The following is a 23,475-nucleotide window of genomic DNA, read 5'->3' as shown; positions in this document are numbered from 1 at the left end:
CTCGGTAGACTGGAAGCTGGCAAATGTTGTACCAATTTTCAAGAAGGGCAAGAAAGAAGACCCTGGCAATTACAGGCCTGTCAGTCTCACATCAGTGCCTGGTAAAATTATGGAGATTATCCTTGAAGTTATTGAAGCGCACCTGGGGGACAAGTCAGTCCTTGGTCCCAGCCAACAAGGGTTCATGAGGGGTAGGTCCTGTTTAACAAATTTGATTTCCTTTTATGATAAGATCACCCATCTAGTCAATCAAGGGAAAACAGCTGATGTGATCTTTTGGATTTCAGTAAAGCTTTTGACACAGTTTCCCATAGGATCCTACTGGACAAAATGTCCAGCATACAGCTAAACAAAAACATCATGCGATGGGTGAGCAATTGGCTGACGGGCAGGGCTCAAAGGGGGCCCCATCAGGCTGGCGGACGGTCACCAGTGGGGTCCCCCAAGGCTCTATTTTAGGGCCAGTCCTCTTCAATGTTTTTATAAACGATTTGGATGTAGGACTAGAAGGTGTTTTGAGCAAATTTGCCGATGACACTAAACTTGGAGGAGTTATGGACTCTGTTGAGGCTGGAAAGACCTTGCAGAAAGATCTGAACAGATTGGAGAGCTGGGCGATCACCAACCACATAAAGTTCAACAAAAGCAAGTGCCGGGTCCTGCACCTGGGACGGAACAACCCTGGCTATACGTACAGACTGGGCGACGAGACGCTGGAGAGCAGCCCCGCAGAGAGGGATCTGGGGGTTGTGGTTGACAGCAAGTTGAATATGAGCCAGCAGCGTGCCCTGGCAGCCAGGAGGGCCAACCGTGTCCTGGGGTGCATCAAGCACGGCATTGCTAGTCGGTCAAGGGAAGTGATTGTTCCACTCTGCTCTGCACTGTTGCAGCCTCACCTCGAGTACTGTGTGCAGTTCTGGGCACCACAGTACAAAAAGGACATTAAACTGTTGGAGAGTGTCCAGAGGAGGGCTACAAAGATGGTGAAGGGCCTAGAGGGGAGGACCTATGAGGAGTGGCTGAGGTCACTTGGCCTGTTCAGCCTGGAAAAGAGGAGGCTGAGGGGAGACCTCATCGTGGTCTACAGCTTCCTCATGAGGGGGAGTGGAGGGGCAGGCGCCGATCTGTTCTCTTTAGTCACCAGTGACAGGACCCGCGGGAACGGTGTCAAGCTGAGGCAGGGGAGGTTTAGGCTAGACATCAGGAAGAGGTTCTGCACTGAGGGGGTGGTCGCACACTGGAACAGGCTCCCCAGGGAAGCAGTCACTGCACCAAGCCTGTCGGAGTTCAAGAAGCGTTTGGACTGTGCACTTAGTCACATGGTCTGAATTTTTGGGTAGACCTGTGTGGTGCCAGGAGTTGGACTCGATGATCCTTATGGGTCCCTTCCAACTCGGGATATTCTATGATTCTATGAAAACTAACATAAAAAGATAAAGAGATTCTCAGATACAATTTTGAGAACAAAAATGATTATAAATAAATTAGAAAATGAGGAATTTTTCTTGCAATAAATGTCATTCAAACTCAAAACCATTTTAACACTTCTACATTGATGGAAATTTTAAATCAACTAAGCTTTTATGTTAGCTTTTGTGTACAAGTCCTTGTAGCATGTCATAGGCAAAAGGAAAACCATTCTAAAATATTCTCTGGCACAGATGGGTGTCTTACTTACAAAATTTGCTTCCAGTATATCAACTGGAAAAAAAAATTCCTTTCTTTGACTGAGTTCTCTTTCTGCTCTTTTTTCCTGCTTTCTACTTGCCTCTCTACTACTTGCCTTTCTGCTGCTGTTTTTAGAGACTCTTTTAAAGGCAGCACGGACCTAGTTATGTTATTTTGATTTCAACACTCAAAGTTGTTAGGCAAAACAACTTTGCACAGCCTTCGCCCAGACATAAAAAAATACAGACAATGAGACAGCAGTTTTCTGGTCGCGCTCCCTGTCAAATTATGTCAAACAAGCAGCATTTCTGAACACAACATTTAATTTAAAAGCAGAACAGAAAGCAAAATTGTGTTATGAAAGGGAGAAGTTAAGAGTCTCAGAGCAGGGAAGGTATGAAAACAGAAGATATCTTAACAAGCACAACTTGGGAAACTTGATCAAATGTTAAAGACAAAGGGGAGCATTTTATCTTTTTAATTCTGTATTTAAGTACGATGAACTAAAAACTTAATATGCAGAAAGACAATGTAGGCACTTAACCAGTAAGAAAAGAGATTTTTGAAGACATCACTGAAATAAGAGAGCAACACTTACTCAAAAAAAAAGACTAAGGATAGCGGAAGTGGAGCTAAAAGGAACAATTATGAAAAATTCGAAATAAAAATGAAAGCCACAAGGGTTTTCCTTTGGGGTTAGATTCTACATATCATGAATGTCTATTAACTTCAGATAACTACAAATTTGGCTCACTTTGAGAATCCTTTGTAGCCTGGCTTTCATGTGAAGTATCATACATATATATGGTCCTTTTTAAATAAATAAGTAAATAATATATGTATATATATATTCTTTCTTAATTAAAAACCAGACAAAATAAATTAGACATAATAAATCCTTGATTACAGATTGTGGTGTGCAGATGATTGTCCATGAGACAGATGGAAGAAAATCCCCATTTTTCTATTCAGGGTTTAGATCTTACAAATTTAAGAAACATAGAACTACAATTGTGTCAAACAAGTATACAAAACATGGGTTTTTAAAGAAGTCTGGGCACAGATGGTAATAAGGACTATTATACTTCTCTTACAACGTTTTCTGTGAACTGAATTCCAGTTGAGCTTATCAGTTACCCATGAGCAATAAAATAATGATCTGAAACTCCATTTCCTAGTACGTACCTGTGTGTTCATACTTATGTCTCAATAATGAACTGCTCTTCTGGAATATTTTGTCACATAAATCACATGCATACATCCCATTTTCTGTCTTTCTCATCTTTTTCTTTGGGGGTGTTGAATCAGAATCATTTTGATCTTCTACATTCGATACTCCTTCTGAGCTAGTGTCTTGCCTTTCATCCTTAAGAAAAATTACAAAAAAAGGTTGAGTTCAAAAAAAAAAAAAGCACTGATGCAGCACACAATTTATAAAATGTAAGCTGAAGCTACACAGTTATTTTCATTCCATTCAGTAAATGGCCAAACAAAATTGTTTAGACTTAAACTGTCAAAAAAAATCTTTCACTGCACCTATCTGCTCTGCAGTTCTTGCCATCATCCAGATGCAGAATTCTCAGGGCAACTGACTGTAATCATATCCAAACCTGACTGTTGGCCAGGTCTCAGCTACACTGGCTCATCACATTTTAAGGCCCCTAAAATACGTGCAATGTTAGGAAGGAAAGGATTATAGAGCTGTAAAATACCTTAAGAAGTGTTTGGAAGGTATAAGAGCCTATTAGATACCTATCTGCATTTTTGAATGAGCGTTTGTCCCCCACATTTTGCTACTTCACAGGTTTTACGGAAGATTTTTTGGCGAAGTTATCACAAAAAGCTATCTATCATTTGAATTTATATAACTGACCACCGTTTTCCTCATAAATCTACCAAAAATCCTAGTTAAAATAAGATATGGCGGATTTCAAATGTTTCATTAACAAAAAATTGTCCATGTATTGTAACTGTTGCCTATTTCTAAGCATTTCAGGTGTTAAAGCTCACCTGTAAGTAGCGTAGCATTTTCTACTGATAGTATCACAACACACATAATTAATTTTGTCATATATTATCAAATCTGAATATTAAAATGTATGTATTAGTTACCTCATATTTTGTCTGCCTCCTAAACTCTAACACATAAGCAGCCCTGTCAATCTTCATGGCTCCCCAGTCCCTGGCTATACAGAAGCCTGCATAAAATGCTGAACAGCCTATTTCTACGATTTAATTAGAAATGCTAAGTCTTTACGTAAGTCAGTTCAGTTCTGCTCTGTCCCTACCTCCATATACATTGGTATCTCTCAGCCCAACTAACCCTGGTTAGATCACATCTAGCGGTACCCAGGGAGGAACCGATCAGGGTACAGGAGTGGTGCACGACAAAGATAATACCCACCCTACTTCCAATTGAAAATGCTTCCGAATTTTGTTTAAAGTGCTGTTATTGTGTAGGATGAATTCAGTTACTCTGCAAGCTAAGAAAGCAGAGCAGAGTGAAAAGAATAGCAAGAACTTACAAATGGTTTATTTTCTGGATGTGGGGAAAGAGGAGATAAGGAATCTAAGCCATGGCTTTACTTCGGTTTTTGATCAGGAGAACTAAACTGTCTTTAAAATACTGAGCACTAATGTTCAAGAAGACACTTCTGAACGGCACAATTGAGTGAAGAATCGACTTGTCCATGCACAGAACTAGACTGCAGCTGTCAGTCTAGACTCCAGCTGACTGAGCTGACTAGCTTTGCAAAGGTGTTAATAGTGACACCTAGTACCTGTTAATAGTCAAACCGAATAAACGGGACAGTTTGTGTTTACATTTTATTTAATGTAACAATTTTCTATTAGTTTAGTATGGATACAGAGTGAACACATCATATACAGTGCACAGGAACACACAGACTTCAGTACCTGACTTCCATTGGCTTGGGTCTGTTTTGGTGGTGTTTCCTGAACTGCAGGACTAACTGTAGTAGAGTACGTATAAGCCACCTGGGGAATCAAAATGGTTTGCTTATTGGCAGCGAGAGCTCTCAAGCATGGAACACTGTTCTGGTCAGCAATGGCAACAATTGTAGGTAACTGGGCAGTGACTGTAGGTATAGCAATATTTATGGGATTGGCACTTGGTGGGATTACATTTACAATAGGATCAGAGTCTGTAATACTGTTGTCCTTTTGTGGTTCTTTTTTTGCACAAGTTAAGTTCAAAGGTTCTTCTTGGACAGAATAAACACTGTTCTGGTAAACACTAGTTATGGTAGATCTTTCCAACAGTTCTCCATGTTGCTTTGGTAGCGAAAGGTCAAGAGGTTCAATTTGTGGCTCTTCTTGTACACCCTCTGCCGTGTACGTATAACCCTGTGAATTTCGTGATGAAGAAAGGTTTAGTGGCGATGGGGATGGCGTGCTACTGCGTGAACCATTCAGAGTTGATCCCCCTGATAAAGTCTGAGATTTTGTTGTACTGACTGGATTTTCTGAATTACTTGTGCTGTTCTGGGGTTCACTCACATTTGTAGTTGCTGCTTGATCATCGTTATCTGTGGGGCTGCTTACTTTAGCTTGTTCGGGAGAAGATGGTCCAGAAGAGTGCACAGAAATTTGTCCAGCTTGCATTTTTTCAAACCACTTTTTTACCACATCCAGTGGTAGGTTTACTGAATCGGCTATTTTTGAAAGCTCTTCTGCGCTTGGTTGTGCATTTAATGCATAATATGCTTTTAGGAGCGATAAAAGGTTCTTTAAAGGTGGCTGACCAGGAGACAAGTTGTTCTCCCCAGTTTCTGATGGGACAGGGGAGTCAGACTTCTCAGCTTCTGTTTCACTGGACTGAGGAAGCTGAGGAGGATTTTTCGTTTCATAGTGCTTTAATTCTTGAAGTGCATTAAGATCTCCTGGACAGTCATCACAAAGAAGACAAGTGCTATCATTGGTCTCTCCTTCAAAGTTCTTATCTTTCTCAGACTTCACCGTAAGATCTTCTGGTAATTTTTCATTTTTGCAACTGTTTGCAGGAACAGAGTGTTCTTTTTTTAGATTTTGTGGAACAACCTGAAGTTGACTTGGCTGCTCCAAGCTGTAGTTAATGATAATTTTGGTTGTCCCATCTTGGTCAACCAAAGGAAGACTGATAGCTGAAATGAGGGAATGGCCAGCTTGTTGTATAGATGCATTGCTGATTGTTTCTTGTTCTTTGGATGCAAGACTAGCATGATTGTTTTCCAATACTTGCCTTATTACATTACCATCCACTGCCACTTTAAGTACGTTTTGAATGTCACTTAAGTTGATGCTTATGGGAGACACCAGACCTACTGTTGGCAGAACAACAGCTTGCACCACACCCTGAGGAGAACTGGTTGCCTGCAATGGGCTACCACCACTAAAAACCCCATTCTGCAAAGGGGTTGAACAATTAATTCCTGAAGCAACCACTATGGGCTTGAATTCATAATCCACAGGTTCAGTTTTAATTTGGTTAACAGGAAGTTGCTCTTGCAAGGGTTTATTTTCTATCTTTTGTCGTATCTGTGGTCTTGCTGGGCTACCGGGTGATGCAGAAAGGGAAGGGGAGGAGCACTGAGACGTCTTGAGCCCTGACCGAGCTCGACCATTCACGGGCATCAAACCAATGCACTTCTTACTGCTTATGTGTGAGCTGTATGAACCAGAATGAGAAAAACGTTTCTTGCAGTTTGGGCACTCATATGGCTTCTCTCCTGAAGATCAAAAGAAAAAAAAAAAAGAAAGAAGAAAAAAGGTGCATGCAATGTTTCATCAGGTTACAGTGTAACTTCATCAAGCACAGTAAACAGAAAAGAATACATCAAAATTAGCTTTCAAAGAGTCCTAGAGAAAAAAATCCTTTACAGTGAATTGAACACCTAAAGCAATTACATCATCTCTAGCTCTGATCCTAGGATCTCTGATAAGTTTAACTGTGGTCCAATAGAAGACAAAGGATGGCACCCACATGATCATGATACATTCTGGTACTTCCCAGTAACTGCCTACATATCACATGAATGAGTCTACACGATACTTGCGGATTTCATTAAACTCCATTCCAGCAGTAATATTACTAATGTCAGAAGAAGCATTAAACACTTCAGAATGGAAAAAAAGCAGAATATGTTTAACCAAAGAAAAATACAAATGGCATAAATGTAAATCATAATTAAATACGGAGCTGCATTTTTCTGCAGCAAATACAAATACAAAATATCTGTATTTTCCTGTAATGCTCATCGGCTGAATATAAACAAGCGAAGTTTAGGTAAAGGGAAACCAGAACCATGCGTAAGACCAATGTCTGTTTGCCTTCAGAGATGAGTATCAGGTTAAATGGTCAGGAAGATGCATACAAATATGCAATCGTTACACCCACGGAGTTGACTTTTCAGGGGATCTGTGTTACAGAGGAAAAGGAAAAAGCCAGAACAGCTGGCTTTCTTCAGAATGAAAACTGCGTTGGCTGAAGCTTTCCCATGCACAGACACAGATGCCAGTACTCTGTGGAAATGAAATGAATTTGATGTTTGCTGAGGGAAGACTTCTGAGTAAGGTGCTCTTAATTGCTATTATCATGGCCAAGCAACCAATAAGAAGGGAAAAGACGGCCTAACACCCTGTTTTCAGACTTACTGTTAGTGGGTACATTTGGGTTAAAGAGAGAAAATAAGAAGCTCTTCTGAGTGACTTATTATATAATATAATGAATATTAATATACAATACTACACATTAATTAATTGCAAATTGAAACTGTTGTGACAGTGTATCACAATTTCAGACCTGTGTCTTAAGGCTATTTTAATATCACTATTGTGGAATGATGAAAATCACAGCCACAGTAGGAAGCACAGTTGTTATATCCTGATTGTTATCAACGAAAATTTTCTAGCAAGGCTCATAACATGCAGCGTGGTCTGCAAACACTGAGAAAAACCAGACCAGTAAAAAGGACTGGAAGGATGCCCCCATTTCTTCTGTCACAAGTGAAGTTTTCCTTAAGTGTCAGAGCTCAAGCTGCAACTGTAAATCCTTAAGTCATCCTACTTACTTTCTGCACACAGCTGAAGGCTGCAGTCAGTAGGTGCAGAATCTCAGAGGAAGAAAAAAGAAACACCCGTCGTATTTTAAACTTAGACTTACAAGGCTGATATCTCATCAAAGTTACAGAAAGTAGGAATGGTAACATTAGTACATAATTCAATGCTTGATTTATTTACCACTGTGGATTCGTAGGTGCTCCTTTAGATGATGCTTATATTTAAAAGCTTTTCCACATTCAGTGCACTTGAATTTTCGATTACCGCTGGATTGCGTCACATGTCTCTGTAAGAAAAAAAATAACATTATTGCACAGAACAGCATATTGGAAAAAACTTCGTGTTTTCACATTGTAACAGAGAAAATGCAATACAAAACTGAAAATAATCAATCATAATTTTAAGAGACTGAAGGTGGTATGTGTTATGCATGAAAAAGAAACAAATTAGAAGTCAGGTTAAAACTGAACCATGTGTATCTTCTGAATAAATCTGGTACAGTAAAAAGAAAAAAAGTATTTGCCCCTTCTCCTAACTTCAGATGAAGCTTGTACTGACATGCTATATGAGTAAGAAGTTCCAAGATGTATGCTAATTCAATTTGTGAAAGCAAAAAACCAAGAAAAACCCCAAGCCCACCAACCACAGAATATGTCACACAGAATAGAGAAACATTAAAGCATATAAAAGCCTGTTTAAAGTTTAATCAGGTGACTTGATTTTTCCATTTACATGCTTCCAGTGCTTACTGTTGGCCTTGGATTCCTTTATGTAATGGTGCCACAGGATTGCTCAAGAGAAGATGGCTCAGTGACAACAAAGGCACTCTCAGTCACAATTAATTCTCAAAATAAATGCAAAAAACTAAATTAAAATAAATATCGAGAGATTTCCCAAGTACACAACATCACACTTCCTCACTGTTTGCATTGAAGCTCTGTAATTACTTTTGTTATATTTCACCTTTTGGGAGCATTTATTGTCAAGTACTTTTAAATTTTAATCAAATTACTTTTAATATAGCTTTTTCATTATAACTTAAGAAAAAACAAAAGCAAAGAAAGGCAGGGAAATATAGGGACTGTATATGTGAAATATATATGCTCGATTTAATTTTTTTTACAAACTTTATAGATCTATGAATGTGTATTTTTAAAGACAAAAATTGCATGTGGTTTAGAACGTGGAGCTGATTGATTGCCAACACAAAATAGAGCGATGGAAGTTTTTTTGCTGTTCCAACCAATCGTGTCTTTATAACAGCAGCAGCTCCTTTTTAAGCGGAGCTAACTTTGCAGAGAGATACCCTACCACCATTTGGATGCAGCTGCAGACCTTCGGTAACTGGCGAGCATTTTCATAAACTCATTAGCAGAGCTATTCACGTACCCCGGGGAAACAGCCTGTGCGCGGGCAGCCAGCACGCAGCAGCTGATGCGCGTTCACTTCCCCTGCGGGAGGCTGCGGCGGGGATCCTCTGCCCACCCGGCTGGGCTGCGGTGGCCACCGGCTGAGCAGGGACCTGCCCGGCCCTGGGACTGCTCCCCGAGAGCCTGCTGGGGGTCGAGGGCTCTGCTGGAGAAAGGGAGGATGGATAGGAAGGCAGGGTGGCGTTCCTGCCCTGATTTATGAGCGATGGTCTTGAGAACGTTTAGCTGCGAGAGTTTGCTGGTTGAGGGAGTTTGAGGACTCTGCTCTGAGGTGTGCTCTCCAAATGTTCAAGCCCCCTGTTCTGTACCCTGTCCTACTTCACATGATACAGACGCTAACCAAAGACAAATTGAAAAAGGATAATCTAAATTGCTTCCAAGTACTCTAATTCTGCGCTTCTCTCAGGATAAGCATTTGTTTAAGCTGCAGTTTTCACCTCTCAGCAGATCCTGTTCAGATCCACCTCTGTGCGCTCTCCTTTCAGCCTTCTCCAAGTCTCCGCAGCGAGGTCTCCACTCCGATTTACCCTGATTAGACCCCTGTTCCCCCGTTTGTCACCTGTCTTTTGCTAGTCCACACATCTTCTGAGCTTTGTTTCACTACATACGTTGAAGATGATGCTCTAGAAGATTGTGGCTGACTCACTGCGCTTTAATGATCCAGCTTCACTGAGTCTGGGGAACCGTGTCAGGATTTACTTAAGCTTGCAGAGAATCAGTTACTGCTGTTTGACTTGAGATTATGCAAGTTAAAGGATCTCAGCATGCAAACAGCTACTGCAGATGCTGGACTACATACATACTAATACTAAATATTACTGCATTTATTCAAGCTGTCAAAATATTTCTGCTCCAGTTTTTAAAATTCAACGTGCTGCTTCCCTGGCATGGAAGCTCACATTTCTTTTACCAAATCTGTAATGAGTCTTTCTGTTTTCCTGGTTACAGCCATAAGCTGCTTTCAGTGCTTTGAGCCTTCTGGTAGGTAGCATTTCCATCTGTGTTGCCTTACCTTCTTATATTTGTAATTCTTTATTCAGCTTTCTCTTATCTCTGTCCCTCCTACACTTCATTTATTTATTTTAAATCTGGGATATCCTCAAGAGGTACACTGCAGAATCTTCTTTAGAACTAACTGAGAAATCATGACTCTTCTCTGAAGTACCATCTGTGAGGCTTTCACCTTCATTTTCTCAGATTCAAATATTTTTACCTCTTCCAGTACTGTTAAATCTGTATTTTTGTGCCTCTGATGTGTGATATATTGTTTAATGCACTGTACATAACTGCTGTTTTCTGTTCATTAAGAGTTAACCTCAGCATTCAGACCATAATCTTCTGCATTTCTTTTAGGACTGAAAGAAGAAACATCGTCCTTAAGGTCTGTAAGTAGCCACGAACAGAGCTCTACATCAAATATTTACCGTGCTTTGGACAGAAGTCCACTCTCTTCATACTAGAGAAATGAAACCACTAATGGGAATCCTGAAAAGTTGTTTGGAAAATAGGAATCACAGGTAAATTGGTGGCCTTTCACAGACAATTTGGTAATGGTCTTCTGAATGGTCATTCGTCAGCTGCGTCCATGGCAATACGGAATTTTATCAGACTAGCTCTGGGTGCTTTGTAGATAGATGAGAAGAAAAACAAAACACAGGAAGCATTTATCCATACTGCATCTCTTTGGGGGATCAGATGTGAAAGCAGGTGATACACATCCACCACTGCCGCCTACTCACCCTTAGCTGGTGCCAGAGCAAGTGTACAGCAGTATGAGGAAAGGGGGGGAACAGGGAGGAGAGGGATGAAGGAGACGGTGCAGGATCAGTGCTCAGCTCTCCACCGGAGCAGAAGCAGCAGCAAAGCCTGCCATGTTTGCCTCTTCCTCAGAGGAAGGCACAGCCTGCACATACCTCTTCCGCTGCCTCCACTACACTCGAAATTATCTTTGCTCACTGCTTCCAGTTATAAAACTGTCACATGCTGGCCACTGATCAGCTAACAGAAAGTTATCCAAATAATCTGCTTTCAGGGCACGTCCTTTATGAATAAGGAAGAACAGGAAACGTTGAGTTTTGAAGATGTTGCTGTTGAAGATCCATGGCCAGGAGGCCTATACTTTACTATAGATAAAATTCAGTTTTCCATTACACAAACGATGTAACCATGTGCATGAAGCAAATCTGATGACACGACAACATTGTGACAATAACATAAACAAATAAGCATTTCAAATTTACCAAGTATCTGCACTACTATAGTTCTGACTCTGGCTATGGCTCTAGAAAATCACATGTAACCTGGTGAATGCTGAGTTCCAGATACTTCACAGAAACAATATTCCTGCTTATCAAATGCAGTCATGTCCTTCAGAAGTATAAGCCCATTAAAATATCTCAAACATTTCCTGCAGCAACACAATGCTTCATTTTCTAGCAATTCTTCTGAGACTGTTTATTCACTTGATATTTTTTTCTCTTTTCTTTCAAACTATATGCAAAAATGGGAAGTCCTCCCAACTACTTCATTCTTCTACTTTTAGGCTTCTGGTTGGAAAAATGGAAAATAAAAGTGGTAGCTTACAGCAACAAGACTTTACAAAAAGCTCTCATCGATTTTAGTCAGAATTATAAGCTGTATATAAGATGATAGCTTTAAAGTGGAAGCCAAGCCAATAAGAGAGCAAGGCAGAAATGAATTGTTCAGGGGAAATACTTGTGAATAAACAAGAGCTGCCCTGCCAGAACACGCTGGCAAGGTTATTCCAAACCCTGCGAAACAGTAAAACCCTTGCCACTAGATTGCCCTTACTTCTTGTAAAAACTTTTCCTGAATGTATTCGCTCAGATGTAAAGAAGGACACTACAGTTTTAACCTTGTTGAACTCTTTGACTTAGTAATAGCTTGTCAAACAGGGGTTAGCAATACGTAAAAGAGCATCTCCTTTTTTCTATTGGATGTTACAGCTTTCAGATTTTCAGTTTAATGAAAATGGGAAGGGAAGGGAAGGGAAGGGAAGGGAAGGGAAGGGAAGGGAAGGGAAGGGAAGGGAAGGGAAGGGAAGGGAAGGGAAGGGAAGGGAAGGGAAGGGAAGGGAAGGGAAGGGAAGGGAAGGGAAGGGAAGGGAAGGGAAGGGAAGGGAAGGGAAGGGAAGGGAAGGGAAGGGAAGGGAAGGGAAGGGAAGGGAAGGGAAGGGAAGGGAAGGGAAGGGAAGGGAAGGGAAGGGAAGGGAAAGGAAGGGAAACCTCAGGTCTCTCAGTAGTAATGAGGTGGCCAACTCACCAGGGCATTTCAAGGAACCATGCCCTTGGGTTAATCAATGAACCAGAGAAAACAAGCTCAGAATATTTTTAGCCCTTTCTATTGCTTTATTTAGTATTGAAACACTGTAATTTACGCATGAACAATTTTTTGTATATTGTCTTATAGCATGGGTCATATTTATAAATTATATCTCACAGTTCAGGCAAATGAATCAACATAATGGATTGTTTCTTCAGGGCAAAAATGGCTACACTCAATTTTGAATCGGCCAAACAGGATATATGGAAGAAAAATATGAGTATTTCACTAAAGATGTGAGATTAAATTTGAGTCACAACTCTTACGTAATGTTAGGTGATGAACAGAAAAACCTAATCACCTGTAAATGCAATAAAGCACTTCTGAAAACTAAAACTCAAACCCAATTATACTGTGTCGATGAATGAAAGCACAGGAATTCACATCTCATCCTTTGATAGCAAGGGAGGAAGTCTGACTTCATCAGCAAGCTTAAGTAAATGCCCCAGGATTGGGACTCCAGCCAGCGAATACTCTGAGATGAGTATCTGACATGCTCTGTACAGACATCTGCTCACACACCAACTCACGGCGCTGCTGCAGAAGACAGCAAATCCTCCAGCCCGGTGGCACTTACCTGATCTCGTCCCGACTTGTGCGATGTCATGTGGCGGTCCAGCTGAGTCCTGTACGCGAACGTGTAACTGCACAAGGAGCAACTGAAGTTATCTTCGTTCTTTTCATGGCGGTACTTGATGTGTTCCTTCAGAGAGGTAAAACGCTTGTACCCTCTATCACAATACGGGCAGGTGAGCAGTTGGGAAAATGCATCGGGTGTTCCTACACAGGAGAGAGAACACACCGTATTTAAATAAACTGTAAGCTCTGAATTTACCTACACCGATTGTAATTGTAAGAAAACATGCAGCTGCTAGGAAGCTCCATCTGTTTTAGAAAAGGAATAATGACCATTTATATTTTTTCCACAGGTATTACCTTTCTAACTGCAGTAGGATGCAGCTGTCCCACTGTGCTATGGAGGATGTCAGCACAATGACACCAAACCAAGCCACACCTCTGTCCCTAAGTCTGTTGGACTTTGCTACACAGCACCAGAGCTCCTGCATATGTACTTCTGATTAAAAAGTACTCTGAAAACTGTAAAACGTGGTTGAAGATCCAGTAAGCTTTGTAGACTTGGCCAGCCCAATCACTGGCAACCCTGAAATCATGTTTACAAATTAAGTCTAGCACTAAAACATTTAATGGTCATCCAATTTCAGTCCCTAAGGAATAAACAGTATTTGCTTCCTGCAGAGAACAATTTTTTTTTCTCTTAACACAGAATTGTAAGAGGAAGGAGAATAGAAACATGGTTTATAATCTTAGTTATACACAGATACGCACCCTTTAGTAGGACATAGTGTCTGCAAGAGAAGTGGATAAGTGACAGAAAGGAGAGATCAAATCAAATGTGATGCCATAAATATGATTTTAATATAACCTATGGATTTTACTCTACTGGCTTTCATGAAGTTACTTCTGTGTCAGTACAGTAAAAAGTGAAATCAAATTAAAGCTGAATATTAATTTGACAAGAATATTTCTGAGAAGTCACCATTTATGAAATTTTAACTCCATCTCTTCTTACCAAGCATATATTTATGCCCCATATGTAGTAACTGATTCTACGTTAGAATTGTTTTTTTCCTCAGAGAATCTTACTTTACATCTTACTTTACAGATTAATGAAAATGTGCTTACCTAAAAGCAGGGTTTGCTGTACTTGCTGTGCTATTTATAAGGTGTGGTATCCTCTAATGACCATCCTAACCTTCCATGCTTCAAGGGAAAACATATTTTGCAATGATGCACCTATCCACTGTGCTAAGTGAGAGCAGGAGGGGAAGGTGGAATGTCCTCACAGACTATCATTTTATGATCTGAAGCATGAGGGGCAAATTTGTACAGATTGTCATTTTAAGTTGCTGAACTATAAGCATTATTAATACTCCTAAAATTAACCAGTAGTTTCTAAAGTACTTCTGAATTATTTATCTTTGTGACCTCTTCCAGCAGTTATTACCATAGATTGATTATATGCTCTATAAAGTAGCAATTCCTTTTGTTTGTGTGGAATTTACTGACTTTATTTTTACTGCAATTGCTCTTACAAAACTAAAAAAGGAAGAGTCAGACCAGTTTTCATTAATACTTAAAAACAGCACCTTCTCTGTCATACAGGATCTTTTTCATTCCTTATGAGAACCGGCTAGGTAATCCTCACATTTCACTGTTTTTATTTTGGTGTAGTTCTACCCATTTAAGTTTCTTATTTTCCCAGATTAGGTATGTTTTCCAGAAATGAACACATCCCCGTATGTGTGGATATAGTACACTTCCCTTCAATTGTTTTTTTTTTTTCCATCTACAAGTCTATCCACATAATATAAAGAATACTACATTTCAGCATGAATCCAAGTCAGGGGAAATGTCAAAAGTGCGTTAAATTCTGCTTCCATTGGAGCAAATGTCGAAATGGCAATGGTTTTGCAAAGCCCACTATTAACGACTCCAATTCTCTGTGACTTCACTTGTCCAGTCCCCTGGTTTTGAAGCATAAATCTTTAGCAAGTATCATGACATTTTTTGGCATTTTCTCTTCCAAATAACTAAAACTTTGAACAACATTGTTCAGCATCATGATTTTCAGAACACTTTCCTGTAAACCTACTTAGGTAGGTACAATTTAAATTATTAATAAAAATTTGTATTTTTTATGATTACATGCAAATCATATTGCAAGTCGGTAAAACTAACTTGACAATCTGTGCCGCTGCAACCACAGATTAAAATTTTACATTAATTAAATTATAATTTTAAGATGCTACTGTTGAGCATGCATCTTATTTGAATTTTGCAAAACCTCAAAAATAAAACACAAAATATTAGAAATTCATGTCCTGTTTCTGTATATAAGTAGGCAGGTACACAGTCTAAATTTACTAAATATTTTAAATTACTTAATTTTTTTTTGCTAGAATCTCTTCTACCACAAACTCTCTGAAAGAACAGAACAGATTTGTTAGCATTGCCCCTTTCACTGATATCCCTTAGACTTAAGTACAGTAACACAGCCACAATGACATCTCTAATTCCTTTATGTAGATATTATTTTCTTTTGAAAATCCTAAATACCCCCACTAAAGAAACACAATCTGATTAAAACTCCAGAGTTTTCACAGATTATGAAAGCTGAACATGTCAAAAAGGCGCAGTGCAGAATACAAAACCAATCTGAACACGTTTTGTCTTCAAGTACGTGTTCCATGATGAAGAAATGAACAAAGTCTGTCTTGACATCTCATTCAGAAGCACATTTTAAGCATTAAACTTTAAGTAGATGTTTTTTCTTCCTCTAAATCTAAAACACTACTAGTTATTAGTTTTCCTAATTATTTAAAAATAACAAAATATAGAACATTGATTTGTACCATATAAAATTATAAAGCTGGAACAGTTAACTAAGAGCAAAGAAAAGTCATAATAAAATAAAAACTTCCTATTCCAATATGAAATAATTTTTTCAATGTCTACTTGAAAGTCAGTATTTCTTAATGGGCTTCCATTAAGAAGAATAACAACAGGTCATTGCTTTATTTCACATAAACATTTTTGTGTAAGCAATATTTCTTTTTTGTCTGTTGCTGTCTTTTAAGGAAAAACAAAAAATAAAACCTGTCACAGACCAACTATCTAATAAAAGAACTTCTACCTAGTACATTCTTTTGGGCATTTTGTTCAGAAATATAAAAAGAAACGTGTTATATCTCCCCCTAAATTATTCTTACATAAAACTATCCTCTCTTGATTCAGTCTCATTGTATTTAATGAATGTTTGTTCTGTTCTTTCATATAACGCTACTGAATGGATTTATGAAAGCTTGATTTTTATTTCCAATTACTGAAGATTATTACCATTTAGGTACCCATACTACTGAATCACAGCGCACATCTTGTTTCATAAAATCAAGTTGTAGTGTTTTTTTTTGCAAGATGATCCCATCATCTCTTCAGTATTTGCAGTTTGCAGCTCAGACGGGCAACTGCATCCTGGGCTACATCAACAGAGGGGTGGCCAGCAGGGGAGGGAGGTGGCTGTGCCCTCTGCTCTGCCCTTGTGAGGCCCCACTTGGAGTCCAGCACAAGATGAATGTGGAGTTGTTAGAGCAGGTCCAGAGGAGGGCCACAAGGATGATCAGAGGGCTGGAGGACTTCTATGAAGAAAGGCTGAGAGAGCTGGGGATGTTCAGCCTGGAGAAGAGAAAGCTCTGGGGAGACCTTATTGGAGCTTTTCAATACTGAAAGGGGGCTTATAAAGAAGATGGAGAGCAACTTGTTGCTCAGGCAGATAATGATAGGACAAGGGGGAATGGTTTTAAACTAAAAGAGGGGAGATTTAGATTAGGTGTTAGGAGGAAATTCTTCATTCAGAGGGTGGTGAGGTATTGGAACAGGCTGCCCAGAGAAGCTGTGGATGCCCCATCCCTGGAGGTGCTCAAGGCCATGCTGAATGGAGCTGTGGGCAACCTGATCTAGTGGGTGGCACCCCTGTCCATGGCAGGGGGGTTGGAACTAGGTAATCTTTACGGTCCCTTCCAATCAAACCATTCTACAGTTCTATTTAACTAAGATTTATTTTTTTTTCAAAAGCTATGTGTGTATGCATTGTTATATTTTGAAAGACAACAGAATCTTGTCGTCAAGTACTTAGTACAACCTATTTTGAAAGACCTGAGCTGGTGGCATATTTACCATTTTCATCCTGACCACTAGCTTCTGGTGTGCCTTGTCTCTGGTCCTCCTCAGGTGCTTCAGGGTAGATAACAGCTGTATCTTCTTGTTGAAGGAATTCTTCAACGTTAGGGTCATGGTTTTGCTCATTTTCTGCATCAGAATCACATTCATCTTCTTTTACTAAAAGTACAAAAACAACATACAAGATGTCAAATGAAGACTTTAAAAAGAACATAAATGAGATTCAGTAACTCACATTTCCAAATCACACTCTATGCAAGGATTACAAAGCTCTTTACAAATACTAGTATAGGTCAAGCTCCTGAAGATGTAGGAATATGCCAAGTTTTAAAACAGAGAAACAGTGGCATAACGACTTTTAAAAAATTGACTGAAAATACAACTGGTTTCTTTACTTCACTATATTTTTATCATTTCACATGTATCTCCCTTCAACTTCCTTAAAATTCTTGAATGCAATATTAATCACAATTTAGCCCTTGCAGTTTGAAAGACAGCCTTAAAGTCTCGGCTCCTGCATTTGAAAAAGTCAATTTGTTGCCTTCAAGACAAATTTTTTAGTGTTATTTTAAGACCTGTTCATTAGTGCAAGCCCAGAGGATGTTCAAACTCTGCATAACAATTTGGCTGGCTGAAACACACCAAACCTGAACTTTGAGTGGCTTGCTCTCTGGAGCTGGAAATGGGTGTCATAAAGGTTTCAGATCGAGTTAACATTCTACAAGATTTTCCAATTAAAAACTTAAGAAAAAAATCAATGAACAATTTCTTTAAAAAACTTTATTTCAAAGTTAACAAATAATACATTAAATATGTTACTTAATGCTTTGTACAATAAATATTTGCTAGCACGTGTTTGCCTAAATACATTTTTCATAGAGTTTGCTTTTACCATTGTGGAACATTCTGCGAGAGCTGTGTCTGTGACACAATAAATCATGACAGATCTCCTCTACTATTAAAAATGTGAGGTATATTTTTAATAGGAAGGAGAGGTTTTATGGTTCATTTCTCAGTGTGAAGCCTCATACTCAATTTGCAATTTGACACAATCATTTTATTACACAAGACAGTCTTTCTCATATATAGACTAATGTACTATACGGTACTTCTCCGTACTTTTTTTGAGAAGACCTGCTTTTGTTGCAACTAAAAAGAATGTGTGAAACTAGCCTAACACATCAACACATCTACCTTTTTTTGTAAGTAAGGTTTACCCTGATAATATCAAACTACTTAGTGTTAAGGGCATTAAAAAATGATGCATAAAAATCTTAAGAAACTGCAGAGGTTTTATATTAATTTTTTTTTAACATTACCAAAGCAGAGTATAATAAAATGACAAAGCATCTGTCTTGTTTTGATCCTGAACCTGAAGATCCAAATTTTGTTTTGCTTTCTGTATAATCAGTAAAAATAGAGGAGTTGAAAAGAAGAAAAACACTAGCTTGGGTTTATTTTGTTATACTCCTTGCTAGGTTTAAAACACTATCTATTGACCTGTAGTTGCATTCTACAAATAAGATCAGTGTTGTACTTCCTTTTGCTCTTGTTGCTGAAGCTGTTAGCAGACAAGCTGCTGTGGAGGCACTGCTCTGCTGCACCTCCAGGGTGAGGAGACCTGGACTTCTCTGGCTAAACCAGCACTTACAAGTTAAGGCCTCAAGTGTTGAAGAGCAAAGTAATTTATAAAGAGGTGTGAAAATCTTCAAGGCTTTCACAGGGATACTTAACCTAGCCAAAATTCAATAGCACTTTATGAGGAAGGGACTCAGATTAACAAACAAATACCTGTACATCCTACTTCATCTGTCTGAGCTTCAGGCCCCAGGATTTCCTTTTTTTCTTTTCCAGCTGAAATATTACATTTCACAAAAAGAAGAGCGAGTATTAAAAACAAAACCAAACAAACCACACACCCACCAACTTAATATATTTGAGGAGCTTTTTGTTCAGCATTTTTTCCAATTCTGTATTTAGAAGAAATGCACTTAAGGACAGCATTTTTTCCAAAATACAGATTCCACATGACTCCAGCAGGAATTGGTTGAACCACAGAGATATTCCATGGGTAAAGAAATTAAATTTTAAAAGGAAGCTGTACCACATACTACTCATTATTTGAAGACAGGTAAAGACTGGGACAGAGTGTTTCTCCAGCAAATATGGAGTGAGCTACTTAAATAATCCCATGTACAAACAGAGCTATCTGACACATTCAGTACTATTTCCAGAAACTGGAGTATCACAAAACTAATACATTTATTTTTTCCAATTAGCAGTTTTCAGAAATGATTGATGATTTGTGGGTAATGCCTGCCAAACAGCTACATACTGCTTTCTGTTTCTTGTAAACTGTCTAGGAACCACTTACAGGCTCTGATTGTTTCAACAAACACTGATTTTAAAGACATGCTCCCTACTTCAGATCAGCTGTGTACTACAGCAACGCTTCGCGTACCCATTACACCTCCCAGTATGAGTTTGCGTGCTTTGTATCGGACATCCATACAGCTGGCCCCATGGAGCCTACACGTTGAAGCTCTACCAGCTCCCGAAAAGCTGCGGTGTCCATGCATGTGGCACGGAAGCCTTCACTCACAGCAGACTGTTGGTTCAAATCAATAGAGGCTGAAATTGTTGCTAATTTGGATATGTTGGGTAACTGGTACCAGTCAGTTCGTATGGGAAAGGTGACTGCTGCCATTTTTGTCAGTAAATGGCTTATGGCGGGAGTGTGCAGGGAAACTATATTGCTTTTTTCATCCCTTTACTTATTATTAGAAGACTATGTTACTATATGTGAATACATTAGCAGCCAATAGATATGAGTTGATGGAAATAGAAGTATTATTTCATAGTTTTATTTTGGAGACCTTAAGTGCTTCAGAGCTATAGTGCAGAGAACGACTTTCGATCTAGATGCTAGAATGCATGACTGGCATGATCTGAAACGGTAATTGTTATATTTTTATTTACCTTTCTTTACTCTATTTTGGTGCAGGGAAAAATCATTCGGTATGGCTATTCACAACCCCAGAACATGTCAGATTTTTAATTACAGGAGAAGCCAATTTCTCTCTTATATGTAAGATGATAAATCCTAGGGCAACATTAAGTTCTCAGATACAAAAGGGTTCCTCAGAGGAAAAGACTCTTAATTCTGTCTACCTTGACAAAACCCACCCGACCCAGAAAGGTGGGGAAGCTCTATCTGCAGACAGTCAGAAACAAAAAAAAAAAGGTTAAAAGGAAACTGCAACACTTAAATTTTACATTAATTTTAATTAGTATCTTAAAAAAACACACACTATAGTCCATTGATGAATACTGAAGCATTGAAGTAATTATATTTTTGGCTCACGATACCGCAGACTTTGTTCAGAATTTATAAGATGGCTGAATGCAGGCAATGAAAATTCAAGTTCAAAATTTAATTTCTTAAAAACATTCATGATACAAAATATGCTTTTTTTTTTTTTTTCCCTAAAAAGGGTTGTGGTTTTTCTCCATTATGAAATAGGCTCTGTGGAAGAGAGGGACTATCAGTAAGCTATTACTTATAGGAGTTTAAATTATAGTGTCTCTAGCAAATTCCTCTGGCTTCATGACAAATAAAAGTGATGCTTCCCAAGGTAATGTCAAGGAATTTATGGCATTCAAGATTAATCTCAGTGAAATTAAAAACACTCTCAATTCTAATAATCATAAACTCTGGTACCGTCTCCTCTCCATATCAAAAAGTGGGGTGTAAAAAAGGGAGGAGACCTTTTCCACATGGCGTGATCTTCCCTGATGCTGTACAGACAGTTCATAATTTGAAGACTGCCAAGAAGAGCTCCACCTTTACAGCTGCGTGTGCTCGGCACTGGAAGACAGCTCCGCATCTGTGCACGCAGAAGCCCAAGTGCCACGCTGCAAATACAGCTGCTGGGAAGTAGTGGTGGCGCTGAGAAGGCTCCTTGTGCTATTTGGAAGTAAGGACAGCCAGCCATGCTCTTAAACATCTCTATAGCACTTGGTAGAGTCATCAACTCCGACCTAGGCAGTCATCCAGGAGCCAGGATCAGGTGAGGCAAGGCTTCACTTCACGGTCAGCGAGGAGTGCCTGGAGCTCCCATAGCTACTTCTGGACCGCAGCTCTGCTCAGCTCTGTTCTTCTCCGTACCTAACCATTTCTTGCGAGCAGCTGCTTAGAGACACGGTGGGACTTCCTACAGCCAAACGCCAGTAACTTTCAGGTCACAGGCACCAGTGTATGCTGCTGGTGAACATGCAGGGCGCTGCCACTGCATCGCAGGCTGACTGTGAAGATCTTTATATGGATAAGATAACCGATCATATTTCTGCTACTAGCAAAATGGAAATTTGGGGTGTAGGAACAAAGGCAAACTTCGCTGAAATTTCTGCCACAGTGTTATCTTCAGAGAAGGGAATAAATTACAAAGCCCATCAAAAGAGCTTCTAATTTAAATTCTTTAGAGCTCATTTTCTGGTGTACTACTCGCATGTAGCAAGCACTATCTACACTTTACAGTTATGCTCCTGTTTGCTCCTGTGAGTAAAAACTTGATCAAGAAAATGCCACACTTTTTAAAATAGCACAGCAACCTTCATCAGCAATCCATCACGCTGAGAGAGCACAACATTTTATAAGTTAAAGGAATTCTTGACTTCCAGAAGGACCTTACACCTAAAATATAATTTCACTAATTTTTAAAGTTTATTTCACGGTCTGGGCATTTTTTTTTTTAAATGTTCAATTTTTCAAAGTTATCTTACTTCCAGGCCTGAGATCTCTAGATTTCCTAAATACTTACAATACATAACTAATACTTTTTCAAGCTCATTAACAGAATAAGTCAATAGGGTTTGACCTTTGCTTTTTTAAATTGTAGTGTAGGTTTTACTTCAAACTAAGGCAAAAGAGATCACATCAGAGGATCGCTGCACACATGAATGCTGGCACACGGCCAGCAGCTTGTGCCGGATACACGTGGTTCACTTTTTCAAACTTGTACGACTGCTTCAGTTAAACCTCTGGAGATACACACCTTATATTTAAAACACCTGTTCTGAAGGTCTTCGAGAAGTTCAGTTAGAATGACTGGAAACGGAAGGAAACTAATCTGATGAAGAAATGTTACGTGTGTTGTTTCTATTCTTGTGCGTTTGTGAACAGAATAAAGACGTAAAAAAAGCCATTCTGTCAGGTCCAACTAAAACTAGTAACTTTCAGTACCACTTCGGTGATGAAACCCAACTCACTACGACTGCTGTAGAGTACTTTTTCCAAAAATAATCGTCAGTCTTGATGACAGTGTTAGTGTTGCACGGACACCTACCCCAGTACCTTTCCCTTTAAGATGAAGATCACGTATTCAATACCCTTCTCTTAAGAGTTCTAGTGTACAACCAAGACGGATGATGTGATTTTCAGCTTGCACCTTTCTTTCTATGAAAGCCATAAAAAAGTAAATAGAGCTTTACCATAGCAAATCAAAGCTCCATAAAACCTAATTTAACCCTCATTTTTTCTCATGCAGCCTTTGCCAGAAGTTCAAACAATTTATTAAAAAAACAAACAACTTAGAAGCAAATAAAAAACCTTCAGACTGCTATAAAAGAGACTTCAGAACATATAATTTTTACATCAGAAATTTACGGTAATTTTAGCAAGACAATTGTTTAAATCTTTTGTCTGTCTGAACACTGATGGAAGCCTGGCTGAGTAACCAACGACCATGGCAAGGAAAACGCCATCTGATTCTCACAACACAATTACAGTAGGATTTGGTTCAAATGCTTCATTTTAAGCAGACAAATTCTAAAAGGTTAAAAATGACACATTTGAAATAGGAAGTAAAAAAAAGATATTGTTACATATCTAGAGCTCTGAAAATCTCCGGAGGCTGCCTGAGGCAAGATATTGTGGTGTAACTACCTGTATGTATAGCTCCATGAAACGTTTAGTCCACCCCTTAGCCCAGGGGTCTTCATCCATCACCTCTGGGCCCCAGTGCTGTTTCCCAGTCCATACTTCAGGCTTCCTACACCCATGTCTGAGCGGTTCAAGAAATAGTATACAAACAGCCCATTTTTATATAACAGCAATTCCCCTTATATATAACCTGCAGTAGAACAAAGATTTTGCAGGAGAACCAAGAAAATGATCTATCTAATAATTTAGCTCCAAATTACTCATTTCGCTGCACAGCAT

At 39.1% G+C, this 23,475-nt stretch overlaps 1 protein-coding gene across 4 annotated transcripts in view; it reads right to left on the bottom strand.

The window, feature by feature from the left end:
* The window catches only part of ZEB1 (zinc finger E-box binding homeobox 1), a 128,949-nt gene that overhangs the window by 4,921 nt on the left and 100,553 nt on the right, over positions 1-23,475 (bottom strand). For 3 of the 4 annotated variants that reach the window (XM_083824318.1, XM_083824319.1, XM_083824321.1), the window contains 6 exons: positions 19,047-19,109; positions 17,253-17,414; positions 13,075-13,277; positions 7,906-8,011; positions 4,585-6,395; positions 2,854-3,034 (listed from right to left, as the gene is read on the bottom strand). In XM_083824318.1, the coding sequence (XP_083680444.1) occupies positions 2,854-3,034; positions 4,585-6,395; positions 7,906-8,011; positions 13,075-13,277; positions 17,253-17,414; positions 19,047-19,109 (2,526 nt within the window). The remainder of the gene's footprint in view (positions 1-2,853; positions 3,035-4,584; positions 6,396-7,905; positions 8,012-13,074; positions 13,278-17,252; positions 17,415-19,046; positions 19,110-23,475) is intronic. The other variant, XM_083824320.1, reaches the window with a different exon arrangement.

The sequence above is a fragment of the Anser anser genome (genome assembly GCF_964211835.1).
Source record: "Anser anser genome assembly, chromosome: 2".
Lineage (NCBI taxonomy): Eukaryota > Metazoa > Chordata > Aves > Anseriformes > Anatidae > Anser > Anser anser.
This window is presented reverse-complemented; position numbering and strand designations above follow the sequence as displayed.